Below are 16,197 nucleotides of genomic sequence, written 5' to 3'. Positions count from 1 at the left end.
GACACCCTGTAATGTATATTTTTATATGATGTTTTGAATACAAATTTATTTCATATCATCAAGCAGTGCCGCCTTCTTCCTTAACATGTGGGGCTGCCAGGCTACACTATAGGATACTTTCTATACAATGACTTTAGGAAGGCACCCTGCTGCTGGAAATTATCATCCTGAGTGCCAAGCTTGCAAAGAGTGAGTGATTGTATGTATGTATGTATGTATGTTATCCATCAAAGAAGCACATGTTAGGCTATAATTTGTGCATATTACTACACTTCAATCACCTCCCATTGACATAAAGATGTGACATATACACAGGTAACTTGTATGTTCAGATAACCTGTGATATTTCTCCTTTGCAGCATGTGTATTAGTATGTCTGTGTTACACAACAAACTCGTGTCTTCTATCTCATTTCATCCCCACATTCAGCCAATATGGGACACACCCCAAATGCACATCAGGAAAGCTTGAAAAGAGGGTGGGGGTCTGGCAGGGTTTAGAGGTTAAAAAAAAATGAAGCAAAATTGCTGGACATTACTGCAGGGAGATTTAAAAGACATTGGATGATTTTACCCACCAGTAAGGGAGTACAAAGTACCGTCCATTTGCAGATTCTTGAAAAGAGGGGAGGGGACTCAAAGCCCAAAAGACCTTAAAGCACTTTATAGAAGACAAGTAGAATAAATAAATACCCACTTGTTTTGGGCGATCTTCTCCCACTCTCTCAAGAAGGCTGTAATCCTGCCAGCGTCCTAGTGGTATCACCTGGGAAGTGGGAGACAAGAGTTCTCCTTAAGAACCTTCATGTACTTATATTACACCTATAAAGCTGTATGCCAACTCACAATATAATGGTAGAAAGAAAATGACATATATAAATAGGAAACACTAATTTATATTCTTCTAGATCTTCGTGAAATAAATGAATTATTATCTGTAATGTTCCTACTCTCCAAATCCTACTATATTTAACGCCGAAGATCGAACGATAGGAAGTAGGGACCGACGCCACAAACCATGGAAGTTTGGAAATTACACATCACTGCCACCGTAGGTAACACTAGCTTCCACAGGCATATGGGCTTTCAGATGGTTGTCCTAGCAGCTACTGCTTTTACCAAATTGGAGAGTGTGTGGTCATCCACCGTCTCTCTCTCTCCAAGAGCTAAACATTCACTGTATCTATCTACAAGAGCTTTTACAGCACAAATTCTTTCCTGGCTCTATTCTCTCAACTGTCCTGGCTCAGGCTACCTAGAAGACAACACTATCAACTAATACTTTTTAATACAACTCTTGTGTCACTAAAAGTGCCTCATGCAGCTGTCAGTCTCAACTGGTGATGTCTCCCGTTCTGCAAGTCAGCCACCTATCATTTTACAGCACAGTATAGTCAATGAGACAGAGAAAGAAAAGCTACATATAAAATGTGTTGCCACACTATGTATAGGTAGGCTTGGATCATATAATCTCTTTAATTCAGGACACGTGAATTACACAGGTTCCGTGGTTGATTAAAGCCAGGTGAAATGGAGACATGAAGTCAGGCAGCCACAGAACCTGTGTGATTCATGTGACACAGAACCTGTGTGATTCATGTGTGTCCCGGATTAAAAGGGATGATATGGCAAGCCTATATATATAGGTATATGAAACTAAACTACATTAAAAAAAGGGAAGGGCTTTAACTTTCTAGGTTTACCAGGACACAAGCTCAACATGAGAAAAGCATCAGTAGCATTCTTAGGAGGCTGAATCTGTATATATATATATATATATATATATATATATATATATATATATATATATAGCTTTAAAGAAAAACACTTTACAATTAGTAGGAAATCAATTTTTTCAGCAGTCACATTCAATTTCTATTTTTCAGTGAAATCATGCAAAAAAAACCAAACAAAAACAAAACAAAAGCCTGATTATGGTGTTGATTTGCACAATTATTCCCATAAGGCACCATTGTCCGACTTGCCTCTAGAGCAGGCTTGGCCAACCTGTGGCTCTCCAGCTGTTGTGAAACTACAAGTCCCAGCATACCATCCCACCTATCAGCTGGGACTTGTAGTTTCACAACAGCTGGAGAGCCACAAATTGGCCAAGCCTGCTCTAGAGGATTCAACTGCTTTAGTATACAATCAGGGAAGCAAGCAGGATCCATCCACCTTCTCCTTAAATGTGCTACTCTGAATCAACAGGGACATAGCTTCCTGTTCCTTCATTGGGCCCTTCAAAGAGGAAATAAGACCTAGGACAATAATAAATAAATTACATATAGCGAACCTTCAGGCAGACACCACCATAAAACCACATCCAAGCTACAGTACAGCCTTATTTGTGGAGCATGGACAGAAGAGAGAGCGATGGGAAAATCAACTCCCGAATCTAATTTTTCAGAAAAAAATACAATGACCTGACTTCCAATACAATATGCACCACCTCCACTGCTACCAAGGACAGTGCCTTCAACATAAATGGCAATGTAACCGAACAGTGAATTAGAACATAAACACACAAGACACTGAGTGCAGTATCTTGAGAAGTGGGCTATATATGGCAGCCATAACAACCTATAGCAGGCTGGGTGACATTGGTAAAAGACCGAAAGTGAGGACATCTGATTCTTGAGAGGACTCAAGGCCAACCCCTCATCCAAATCATGGTGTCAAAAAAGTGAAAACTGAAACAATCCAGGGTCTCTGCGCCAAACTAAACATCCCTAGATCCAGTAATAAATATGAAATTAAAATAATTTAAAGGCCTTTATCATCCTATCAACTGGTGTCCAAAATAGATTCTTCAGACCCTGGTAGGAAAAGAAATGCTGTCAGAAAGATCATATGCAGAGACAGCCACCATGGAAGTATGACCAATGGACTCCACATGTGTATCACACTCTTGGGCATCCCTGAATAACTTTACCCTTTCCCTCAGTTTAACGTGCTGACAGAGTGTAAATCCCTGAAAAAAGTAGGTGAACCTGAATGCCTTTGGCGCAAAATAGCTAGTTCACCAGACTTCCAAAATCCGGCAAGAGGAGTTTAGGTGCCTGCTCCCCAATTTTTGCCGACTAAGAAAGTCGGCATCAAACATTTACATTGCTCTTATTTGGCTGGTCTGCTTTGCACAATGCTTGGCCAGGAGAGAAGTCTTGGCCTTTGGAGCTGCACATACCACCCTGGTGCTTCCAACAAGTGCTAAAAAATTGCATTGTTCAGCTGAGCTGAGGTCGGACGAAGGAGAGGACAATATAGGTAGGTACAGAAAACTACAGTAGGGGAAAAAAAAACAAACAGCAAAATGGATTGCTGATGGGAGCACGAGTTTCCAAGTGTCCTACTCCCGAGGGGTTGGAAAGTAATACAATCCTTGATATTTCCCGCTATGCAATGATACAGTAAAATACTTTGTAATACAACTTAGATGCCAAATTCAAAGTATGTTTTTCTTGTCAATTATGCATAATAAATGTACTTTGCTAAATACTACATTTTTTATTTGAATGCAAGTATGTCAGAAGTGGCGGACCAGACAACACAAACTAGTGTTCAGTGCAGCAGTGAAAAGATGGGAGTCAATATCATGTGCAGGGTCCTAGGGATGAATTTACGGAATGCCAGATTTGGGTTTATTTAGAAACAGCTAGGGCTGGTTAACATTATGGCAGGCTGACCCCACTGTATTCTCAGTGGTCACAAAATGCTTATGATAAAGGATACAAATATCCAAAACAGTAACATTTAAAAGCCAAATTTCATATATATATATATATATATATATATATATATATATATATATATATATATATATATATATAATGGCATGCTTCCACTGTACTTATATAATATGTCCTGAAAGTTATAATAAATTGGTAATGAACAGATTCCGAATTGGAAATAATAAAAATCAGTTCAGTCACTGCCGAGTCCAATCCTTAATCCTTCAGTCACACTAGAGTCCCCTCTGTATTATTGGTGGCAGCGCTGTCCTTCCAGAAAACCACTTAGAAATATGGCACAATTTCTAGGAAAAAAAGGGAGAAGGACAGGCACCTGATAGTGTGGTACCTTATGTTATAATAGAATATAATCATTTATTATATTGTATTATCACATAAGGTACCACACTATCAGGCGCCTGTCCTTCCCCATGATGATCGATATTCTAATTGGTCAGCAATCAGGCACACTGTTTATAGGATAATATACCCCTACTGTACATAATGTTATTAGAAATCACATAAGAATGAAGAACTCAGATCAAACAAATTATATACAGGTTATTAGCAGAACACAGTGTAATATAGAGTGTGTGGGGGAGTCATCTTCATGAAACCATTTGGTTATAATGACTGTAGTACCTCTATCCACATAATATCCATGAATAAGAGTCAAACCTTTGAATGAGCTGGACCTTGTTCACTGAGCAGCTTGTACTCTGGCTGGACTTTATTGAAACGGGCTAACTCATTCACTAGACACATCGGGGTTTTCTCTTTGGGGTTTGCCATGTTAGAAGACACTAAAAGAAACAAACAGAAATTAGAGATCGTTATATCAGAGTAAGCACGGAGCAATGTAACCAGGACCTACGAGAGCCAGATTATGCAACATCGGTGATATAGAACAAAGGCCTCAGAAATATAGAGTAATGAGAAAAATTCTAGCATACACACAGTTCAAATATTTTCTATGCTAAAATAGAGTGAAACTGCATCAGACAGACAGTGGTCACAGACATTACCTGCGGCTGCACTGCCGGACGTCACAGATGGGGGCGGTAAAGCAGAGTTCTGGTGCGGTCTTCCTGCATGTTCTGAGGGCAGCGAGCTGGCAGTGGGAGGAATACTAAGAGGCTGTGGGAGGGTAGAATGCTGGTTCTTGTTCAGGAGTTGACTCCCTGAGAGAGCGGCAGGTGTATTCTGAATTTGAGACATATTAGTTTCCATCAGAGCTATATGCTTTGCAGGTAACAGTGCTCAGTGCAGATTGGGGCTAGAAAAGATCTGCAAAGACAAAAACATTTTTTTTTAATTAAATTCCAAATTACAAGTAACCTAACAGACAGGTAGCACAAGCCTATATTCCCAGTTCACCTGTCCAAATTGCAGCAATAGCAGCTTATAGCATATATGTCGCTGTATCAGAACAGATAACATACACTTCCATGCTTCATTTATACTCTTCCCCTGGTTGTGTATTTCTCCATCAATCAATCCATTTTCCCCATTCCAGCTATAACCAGGGCAGCTGGAAAGCTCTGAATACCATTAATGCTGTTTCTGCACAGGAACATTGACCTGTACGGTGAAAAATGAAGTAGGAATATTACCAATCGGCCTGTCTATACAGTTATCTTCAGGCCACATGACCAGGGTGCAATCACAAAGAAAACACCCACATCTGTGGCCTCACGATTCGCTGCTTCAGACATATTACCGAGGCGCAGTGTCGCATTTCCAGCGCATGAGAAATGTGTGACAGCTGGAAGATAGTCCCTTTCATCACACAACTACAATGCATAACTCAAACCGTTTCAATCACAGCAACTGATTAGGCGATCTAAATGTTATTGCATTGGATCTGTTATCACTCATACGTATCAACACTTAGCAATTTGGTTAAAAATGTGCAAAGCTGCAATGATCACAAGTCATATGCAGCTTGGTACCATTAGCATATTGTTCAAGCCAGGTATATGTCCATGTTTATAGACATTTCATTTATAAACAAAATCACTAAAACTTAAAAAATACTTCTTGAATACATCAGAACTCCTCCCAGTCTCACGTACCGGACAAAAAAATTCCTTCAAACATGTACATAAAAGCATTATATAGGCCCATGCAACAAAAAAAGAAAAACACCAATCAGAATCAGTGGTTCATTCAGAAACAGCCAATCATAAGCATCTCATTATCCTGTTGTTGTCCATCGTCCACCTGGGCCACTCCAACAATTTCTTGAACATTTTTCTGCCTGGCTCCCTCATTTCCTATTCTCTAATATTGCCACCATCATCATGGCTGATTTCAACAACTCTGTTAATAAGGCACATTCTCCTGGTGCCTCCAAACTACTCTCACTAACCTCTCTGCCACTGCCTTGACCTTGTATTCACCACACTATGCTCAATTTCTGCATTTACACTCCTTTCCTTCTATCAGATCACAATCTAATCACCTGCATACTTTACTTGATTACTTCAAGCTCACTGTTACTGAATCCTTCCAAAGCCCGGTACACACTAGACTATGTGTGTACCCCAGCGATGTCAGATGCGGAGGACCCTGCGGGGTTCCGGCATCGGTAAGTGCATACACACTTGCCAATGCCGGCAACGATGGCGTCAGGGCCATGCTGCATTCGGCAGCATGGCATCGTTAGTTAACGATATCCCCAGATTGGACTGCATGTACAGACGACTGGTGATATCGTTAACGACCTGCGGGAGCATGCATCGTTCATCTGTAAGTGCATACACATTGGACAATTTGAACGATAGATCATTGAAAAGATATCATTGTTCATATAGTTCAAATACATCGTCCAGTGTGTACGCGGATTAAGCCTACTCAAACCCGCAGAAATATCTCTGCAACAACTGCTCTCGCCAATTTGTACATTCACTCCTGAGATTGCTGTATTACACCTTAACCAAACTCAAGAAACAGCCTTCGATGAAGTAGCTCTAGCTACCCTTCACGCCCCACATAGACTAAAGGTGAAGACACACTGGGTGATTAGGAAAGACAGTATGATTACGACATCGTAATCGTACAGTCGTTCCTGATCCCCTGTAGTGCCTACACTGAACGATATGTCGTTCAGTGTAGGCACCATCCATCATTCCTGAACATGGCCAATCTGTCGTTATCGGCAGATTGGCCTGCATGTTTAGGCGATGATAGATGACGGAAACAAACAGCGTGAGCGAGCATCGTTGGTCGTTTCCAACATTATAGTACATGATTACAATGTCGTAATCGTGCAATCACTCAGTAATATCGCCAAGTGTGTACGCATTTTTAGATGTCAACAATGGCATTCTAAAGTAAAAAAACACCTACACTCACGTAAAGTAGAACGTTGGTGGCGTTTTCAATCTCCCATCGCTTCTAACCCCAAGTGACACAAATAACTTCTTACACCTCCCACACGGGTTGAGTATAAGATCCCGGCGGTCAGAACACCAAATTTTGTTGGGGTGATACTGTTGGTAAGTAGTATAACCCTTACCCTCTCCCTAAAGCACCTTTCCCACAGCTTAACCCTAACCGTCCCGTCCCATCCCTCAGCCTGACCCTAACCCTCCCCCAAGTGCCTAACCCATAACCTAACCCTAATACTCACCATCCAGAGGTCAGCGTTTAGGATTCAGGAGCCGGGATTCTGACTACCAGCATCATGACAGTCAGGATGCAGATTACATCCCCTTCCACACACAACCCACTGGCTACTATCAGTGCCAAAGATATTGTTTCAGATTTCAAGAACAAGATTGATAAGATCCTAAATGAAATGGTATGCGCTTTTTCAGCTAGCAACCTGCTCATTTCCTGCTCTGAAAACTCTGTCACCTTCTCTTTATTTGATCCCACAAATGAAGATGAAGCATCTAAACACTTCTCAACTTCCTACTCTAAGACTTCTACACTTGATCCTATACGCTCACAAATCAGTGTCTCCTGTGATCCCAATCTTAACTAAAATCTGTAATTTCTCTCTCTACTGGTATCATTCCAATATTATATAAGCATGAAGTGATTACTCCTAATCTTAAAAAAAGAAAACAGAATTTTGACCCTAGCTTTTTCTCTCAAATTACCGTCCCATCTCTCAGCTCCCATGCCCCTCCAAGCTACTTGAGAGACTTGCCTACACCCGCCTCACATGCTTTCTTCACTTGCACAACTTACTGAACCCACTTCAGTCAGGCTTTCGTTACCAACACTCCACAGAGACAGCACTGACTAAGGTAGTGAATGATTTGATCACTGCTAAGACTAAGGGCCTGATTCAGAGCCGGACGCTCTGACCAGAGCGCTCGCTCTGAATCAGGGCCCTCCTCCATTAAAATGGAGCGTCCTCCTGGACGCTCGTATAGCTGTGGGTGACCACCCACAGCATATACGAGCGTCCAAAAAGATGGTCGCGGTGGTCTTGACTGACCCCCTAAAGTCATACATCCACTAGACGATTTAAATTGAGCGATTGAACGATAACGATATTCGATAATCGTTTGCAGATTGTTTAAAATATTTCTAAAACGACCAGCGATGCGCGCTCCCGCTGGTCGTTTAGACATCTATCATCGTACAAATATGTTGTACAACCTGACGATATAGTCAGGTTCAACATGTTTGCAGATGATTGATGAGCCTGCACTAAACGACTGCTCGTTCAGTGCAGGCTCATCACAGACTGACAAACGACTACACGATTACAATGTCGTAATTGTGCAGTCTTTTGCCTGTCGTCTAGTGGATGTGTGCCTTTAAGGCCATTAATCATTTCTTATTCTTCTGGACCTCTCTGCTGCATTTTACACTGTTGACCACTCTCTTCTCATACAAACACTAGAATCCCTTGGTCTTCGGTACACAACCTATCCTGATTCCATCGTATCAAATTGCTCTTTCATTGTTTGTTTCTCTGGATCAACCTACTCTTAACTTCCTTTATCAGTTGGAGTACGGCAAGGCTCAGTCCCAGGTCATCTGCTTTTCTCAATATATGCTACATCTCTTGCCAAATTTAACGGCTCTTTCGTATTTCGGTATAATCTGTATGCGGATGACACTCAAATCTACCTATCCTCTCCAGATTGGTAGCCATTTGTGTGGGTCTGCATTACTGAATGTCCTTCTGCCATTTCATCTTGGATGTCACCTCGCCACCTTAAACCTATTATTTCTAAAACAGAATCATTAATATTTCTACTGTTCAATAGTAGTTATCAACTGGACATCTCTGTCACTGTTGATAACAATCAAACCTATTCCCAAAGCTAGTTGCATAGGTGTCATCTTTGACCCTGAACTGTCCTTTGTTCACCACATTCAAATCGGTTTCCAAACCGTTACTTAGATCTAAAACACTTATCTAAAATACAACCATATCTTACACAAGACACTGCAAAAACAAAATTCATGCACTCATCTCCCGGATTGATTATTGCAGTAGTCGCCTTACCGGTCTCCCCCAAAACAGACTTTCACCCCATCAATCTATATTTAATTTACCTGCAAGGCTGATCTTCCTCGCTAAACCTTCACCTGCTCTGTCAGTCCCTCCATTTGTTACCTGTACTTTACCAAATTCAATATAAAATTCTTCTATTTACACATAAGGCTATTAACAAAAAGCTGTGTTGCACCGCTGTTCTGACACATTTGTATCATAGCCAGTATTAACTTTTTCAGCAATGTACAGTATGCTACAGTAGCTCTACTGTGAGATAGGACGAGAGAGGCTAGCCATCATCCTCACGGGCATCAATAAGCCTCGAGCACCCATAACCCTGTCGCCGGTTCACCAGTGGTCCTTCCTTGGACTACTTTTGGTAGGTACTGATCACTGTATAGCAGGAACACCCCCACAAGACCTGCCATTTTGAAGATGCTCTGGCCCAATCGTCTAGCCATCACAATTTGGCCATTGTCAAAGTCAATCAGATCCTTACACCCATTTTACCTGTTTCCAACACATCAACTTCAAGAACTGTGTGTTCACTTGCTTCCTAATATATCCCACCCCTTAACAGTTGCCATTGTAATGACATAATCAATGTTTTTCACTTAAGTTCACCTGTCAGTGGTGTTAATGTTATGGCTGATGGGTGTACATCTGTGTTGGGTCTGTATATGCTTACTGCGCTCAACCTAGGTTAGAAAAACTCTTCCCTGTCCATCCTCTCCAGATGCAGGCTGCTGAAATGCCAGAATCACGCAATCTGTATAGGTAAACTTTTTTCTGGACATGCAAACAGTAATTTCACCCAATATCCAATATATGCTAACTAGTATAGTACTCCCCTTGCATGAGGACCATAGTGTGCATATGATAATACAATCATCTGATCCAAGCAACAGTTTGATACTTTTCATTATCAGGCTAGTATAGAGGTTCTCAAACTCGATCCTCAGGATCCCACACAGTTCATGTTTTCCAGATCACACAGGTGTATTCATTACTCACTGACACATTTTAAAAGTTCCACTTGTGGAGCTAATTATTAAACTTCTGATTCGGAGAGGAGAACCAGAAAGCATGCACTGTTTGGGGACCTGAGGACCGAGTTTGAAAACCTGTGTGCTAGCACATTATACTAAAACACCTCAAAACAAAATAGCTGATTGCCAAAGCAACACAGTTGTGTAAAGCTATGCAAACTTACTCTGAGATTAAACAGTCTGTTACTATTAACAGCAGACTGAATACAAACATATTGAGGGTCAACCAAAACTATTATTTCTATCACTAAATATGGCCTTAAACTGCATGATTTTTTTTCAGCAGATCAGAAGTCTAATAGATCTTGAATGGACTTCATACACAGAGATTATCCGTCTATAGTGAAAAATGTTTTCTCCCCATACAATGACAGATTGTTGGTCTCCTGCAACGTTTAATCATGAATTACTTATATTTATTTTTATTACTTGGATAGGTGATTAGAAAATTACCGACAGCCAACCAAATCAAGGAGGATTCTAACATGGGGTGAAGGATATAAGGAGTAGAGATGAGCGGGTTCGGATTTACTCGGTTCTTATCGCCACATTAACGCAAGCTCGGATTAGTTTGGATTTATTTTATTGGCTATCCAAAACACGTGATAGCCGATAGCCAATAAAATGCCGTTTTGAGAACCGAGTAAAACCGAACCCGCTCATCTCTAATAAGGAGTATTAACATTCCCTGGAGCACTTTCAAGACAGCTGCTATGAATGGGGAGAGTATAGTACAACTTAATTTGTTACTAGAGGGCTTAGATCTCCAAGCCTGGACATTCATTACATCTTGGAAGGCCTATGCAGAGATGGGAAAAATACCCATGGGTCACCAGACAGGCACTCAGCAAACCTGTACTTTTTTTTGGAGCGTGGTAAACAGAAAACCATTGCTGAAGAGAGTGGGCATGAAATCTAACCTACAGTCTGTCAAAAAGCATGTGTCAGATCCAAATACCAAATGAAGTAAGATAACAATTGTCTAAGCTTGTTGCCTACCCCCGAGTAAAGAGGCAAACATATTAGAAGATGGGACAGTGGAGAGCAATATAAGGGTAAAAACTAGTCGTTTTTGGACATATAAACCCAGCTCCGTAACCCATGGCATGCTAAAATCTGTCTGAAGAACATAAATAATCTTAATAGCTACTATTATAAGGGTGGTAGCGTGCAAGCTCCTGAATATATTCAGTTGGGGAACGGATTAGCCCTCAACAGGGAGTGTGTGTATATACATAGCCGTAACTAGACTTCTTGGTGCCCTGTGCCAGAGAGCATTGGCGCGCGCCCCCCTCTATTTCTTTAAATTGGGTCATAAGATAGAATACCCTGAAAAGGGCCATGGCCTCAAGGGGAAGGGCCAGGGAGGAGATAGGGGAAGCCAGGAGATGCTGGGGATAAAAGAAGAGGAAGCTGCAAGGGAGAATGATAATAAACAGGATAATTGACAGGTCCAAACAGTGCTCCCTGTCCTGCGGTGCCCTGTGTCATGGCACTGGTCACACTACCCTAGTTAAGGCCCTGTGTGTATGTATATTATATATACACACACAGTAATGCTGTGTAGAGTATAGTGTGCAAGATACTGCAATAAGGGGGTGGATGTGATTAAACTGAGGAGAGTGCAATAGAAGATGTGGTAGGGCATTAGTGTGACAGCTCCTGAGGCAGGGTACATTTATACACAGGGAATGACAGGAGCCCCAACAGGACATGTACACACACTGAGCAATGCTGATGAGGATTAAAGGACAAATTCCTGGTTTAAGTAAGTGAAGGTGATTACACATAGGTGGGTAAGGACTGAGCCCCTGGCACAATAAACCCAGGTGTCCAGGCAGGACAAATATAAACAGACTATATGGCTATGGGGATTAGAGTGGAAGCTTCTATGATCAGTGAGTGGATGCGATGACATACAAGTGGTGAATGAGCGGGGCAGGACATGAGGTGCTGCTGGGTCAGCCCTGAATGGCATCCCGGCCTGAGGGTCAGAGCGCCGCCACGGTGTCTCCAGTAGACTACAGCCAGCCGGCGTGTGAGGCTGGCCGGCCCCCTCTCTCACCTTCACTCGCTGTCCGTCCCGCTATGTCCAGGCCCTGCGTTGATAGAGCTCTCTAGTCCATTCAGGGCGGGGGTCGGTACCGGGAGACCGGGGGGGATGACAGGGACACGGCAAACACTAAAGAGAATGAAGAGCCGGAGCTTCCGGAAGTGACGTCAGCCGGCACTGCTGCGGAGGGCGGGGCCTGTCCGCTGCCTTGAGGTCACGGGGTAAGTTTCCCGACTGCGGCGTCTGAGCCGAGTTCTACTGAGTGTTTGCTGCTATGCAACCAACGCCGGCGCTGCCCACTTCCCCCCCCAAAGCATACACTCTGATGGTGAGATACAGTGTGTAACAATACAGCCAGACACCTCCTTTGCATTCCCCTGTTCTTTTCCAAGAGCTTACACTCTAATGGTGACATACAGGGTCTGATAGTGTAGTCCAGTGTTGGCTAACCTTGACACTCCAGCTGTTATGGAACTACATAACCCAGCATGCACTGCTACAGTTTTGCTATTAGGGCATGCTAAAACTGTGGCAGGGCATGCTGGGATATATAGTTCCACAACAACTGGAGTGTCAAGGTGGTGTAGTCAAAACTCTGGAGTAAAACGTGTATGGCAGGTGAGGCACTGCCTCCCCTGTCTACCTTTCTGAACATCCCTGATCAAAACACAGCAAATTTCTAGTACTATATACTGCTGAACCTTTGTAAAATGCCCACATGAACCCTCGGGTTCATATATGTATCTGTAAATCTGGCACTGATACTAGCTAGTGCCTCCTCAGCCAATAACCTCACCGCACGTCACTGCTTTCTGGGCATTAGGGGCGTGAACTGGAGTGTGGTCATGGGCTTGTATCAAAAGCTCTGTGCAAACAAACCCTGTTTCTGATGTATATTTGCACCTAGAATTATTCAGATAATAATGATGGTTGCAGTGGCCAGTGTTTTCGCTTGAACACGCATCAACCCTGCATTAGTTGAACAGATTCTTGCATTAGCAAAAAGGTAGTAAATATGGCTTCTGCAGCTGCAGATCCGGATTAACGCTCTGGGGGGCCTGAGGAAATTAAGGTGCCTACACACTTGGCGATCTGCTCACTATCTGACATTGTGTACGATTTCCCTTGAACTCTCCACGGCAGTCGTGGTCGCGATTTGGTCTATAAAGCTCCCAAATTGAATCACGATCTATCATGCAACGTGTTGGAAGTCCAAATCGTGAGATCGTGCAGGATAAATCGTGAGCTTACCAAACAAAACACGAGGATCCTCACGATTGGTTGGGAATTTAAATAATGGGCGGGGCTAGCTAGGGGGTATAAAAAGCAGGCGCCATTTTAACCCTGTGCACATTCTGCTCTGCTACTAGTGAGGCTAGGTGTATACCTGCTGAACCCTGTACATTGCTACTGTGCTCTGCTTTGTATTTGGCTTGCCTTTTACAAAGTGTCTTCTTCTTGCAAGTGTGTGCTACCTGCATTCTATCCTGCTCCTGAATTCTTTGCTGATGGAGCCCTATGGGTATAGAGTGATGGTTGCCTATGCTGGGCTCAAGGTGATGAAGGAGGAGAGCATGCTGGACCAAGGAGTGGCTGCTGCAAAGGGATACTCACTCTCACATGTCCCTGCTGAAGGAGATCAAGGAGAACCACCTGGACGACTACCGCAACTACCTGCGCATGGATGACGCCACCTTCCAGGAGTTGCTGAGTATGGTGACCCCCCACATCCAAAGGCAGGACACAAGGCTGCGGAGGGCAATCCCTGCTGAAGAGAGGCTGGTGGCTACCCTGAGGTACCTGGCTACAGGAAGGTCACTGGAAGACCTGAAGTTTGGGACCCTCATCTCCCCTCAGTCCTTGGGCGTCATCATCCTGGAGACCTGCAAGGCTATTGTTAAAGTGCTGCAGTACCAGTATTGCAAGGTAAGAAAAAAAAAACACTACACATTTGTTTCTTGTCAAAGAAATTTTTTAAAATATATATATATATATTTTTTTAACCCTTTATATAACAGTATTGTCAGCTAAAAAGGCTGCATTAACAACACTGTGCCAACAACACTGCACAGTAATCTAGACCTTTTTTTTGTAGTATGCATATAAAATGTAGAAAAGAGCATTAACACTAAATTTTATCAGTCCCAATAGCTGCTGTATGCTATACGGTGGGTCAGATGCCAGATTGAACAGACCAATACACTCATGGCACAAGTACAGATTGTTGCCCCAGCTTCCATCAATCTGTACTTGCGCCATGTGTGTAGTGACCTTGTCCAATCAGCATCATCACCACTGTATAGCATACAGTACCTATTGGGAGTGATAAAATTTGGTTGTAGTACCACAGCGTTGGATGATAGAGGTCGTCAGTGGCTGCTCCGGACCGCTTGGAATCGTCCACTTTCTTTCGTTCCTTGATGTACACCGTGCGCAAATTCTGGATTTTCTGACAGACTGTTTTGAGGTTAGCATCCGAAACAAACTTTTTGGTGTACTCCAACAACTCCTCCAACGCTGCCAATTTTTGGGACTTATTGTGGTATTGTCTACAGCTTATCCGCCATAGGCATTCTTTGGAATACAAGATCTCCAGGAATCCAGTGACAAATTTCCGCTCGCTATCCGTAGACATTCCTAGGATGAAGAAAAATATGGACATATACAGTTTTAGCAATAATTGTAAATAGTTTTGTGATTTTTATAATAATTTTTTTAAGGTACATTTTTAAGTATATTTTTAAGTATATTTTACTCGATTCATCGGAATTGGCCAAATCGTGTATAAAATTGCTAAGTGTGTAGGCACCTTTAAGACAAGGAGAGCCCTATGCACTAAAATAAAGTGTATGTGTGTGTTGTATACAGTCCTGTTGCTGGTAGACTGAAAACACTTGATATGAAAATGTGGCCTTTTTTCATGCCATTTCTTTTTATCATATTTTTCAGGATAGCAGCTGTCAGCAGGGGCGTATCTACTCAATGGCCAGGGTGGCACTCGCCAGAGGTGCCGACCAAAGGGGGGGCGCCATCCGGCAGTGCCACCAGCAGCCAAGGGGTGGACTAGTCCCCCAACCCACAAGTGTAGGGCAGACTGCAGTGAGAGCGGTCTGCCCTGCGGTGGCCGTGTGTTTGTTATAGCAGCCAGCCAATGAGAGTCAGACAGACTCATTGACTGCAGCGTCGTCCACGGAGGGAGCCAGCTGGAGCTCACTCATGAGCTCCGTCTTCCTGCTCCCCCCACAGCGGGTGATAGGAGAGACGTCATGACGTCTCTCCCATAGTGCAAGGAAGAGCCGGGACTCAGAGCGGACAGCGGCGGTCGCGTCAGGAGCGGGGACCAGATAAGTTGTATTTTTTTTCTTCTGTGTGTGTGTAAGCCTAGCACAGCTTGGGGGGGCACTGTATAGGGGGTGGCCACTACTGGGGGCACTTTATGGGGGGGTGCCCGCTACTGGGGGCACTGTATATGGGGGGCAGCTACTGGGGGCACTTTAGGGGGGTGGCCACTACTGGGGACACTGTATAGGGAGGACTACTACAGGGGGCACTGTATATGGGGGACTATTACTGGGGGCACTGTATATGGGGGACTATTACTGGGGGCACTGTATAGGGAGACTACTACTGGGGGCACTGTATAGGAGAACAACTACTGGGGCAATGCAGCATAGGGGGGACTACTACTGGGGGCACTGTATAGGGGGACTACTACTGAGGGAACTGTATAGGGGGACTACTACTGGGAGCACTGCAACAGGGGGGACTACTAATGGGGGCACTGTATAGGGTGGACTACTACTGGGGGCAATGCAGCATAGGGAGGACTACTACTGAGGGCACTATGGGGGGGACTACTACTGGGGGCAATGCAGCATAGGGGGGATTACTACTGGGGCCA

The 16,197-nt window shown here is 43.3% G+C and overlaps 1 protein-coding gene across 4 annotated transcripts in view; it reads right to left on the bottom strand.

Moving 5' to 3' along the window:
• The window catches only part of STAU1 (staufen double-stranded RNA binding protein 1), a 46,605-nt gene extending 34,080 nt beyond the window's left edge, over positions 1-12,525 (bottom strand). For 2 of the 4 annotated variants that reach the window (XM_088472173.1, XM_088472174.1), the window contains exons 1-4: positions 12,309-12,524; positions 4,753-5,014; positions 4,406-4,530; positions 697-765 (exon numbers count right to left, since the gene is read on the bottom strand). In XM_088472173.1, the coding sequence (XP_088328299.1) occupies positions 697-765; positions 4,406-4,530; positions 4,753-4,957 (399 nt within the window). In that variant the 5' untranslated portion in view covers positions 4,958-5,014; positions 12,309-12,524. Of the gene's footprint in view, positions 1-696; positions 766-4,405; positions 4,531-4,752; positions 5,015-12,308 lie in introns of all 4 variants that reach the window. The other 2 variants (XM_088472176.1, XM_088472175.1) reach the window with 2 other exon arrangements.
• Positions 12,526-16,197: the final 3,672 nt, after the last annotated feature.

Source organism: Taudactylus pleione, unplaced genomic scaffold (assembly GCF_031769625.1).
Source record: "Taudactylus pleione unplaced genomic scaffold, aTauple2 ptg000121l, whole genome shotgun sequence".
NCBI lineage: Eukaryota > Metazoa > Chordata > Amphibia > Anura > Myobatrachidae > Taudactylus > Taudactylus pleione.
The sequence above is the reverse complement of the archived record's forward strand: the minus strand, read 5'-3'. Positions and strand labels throughout refer to the sequence as shown.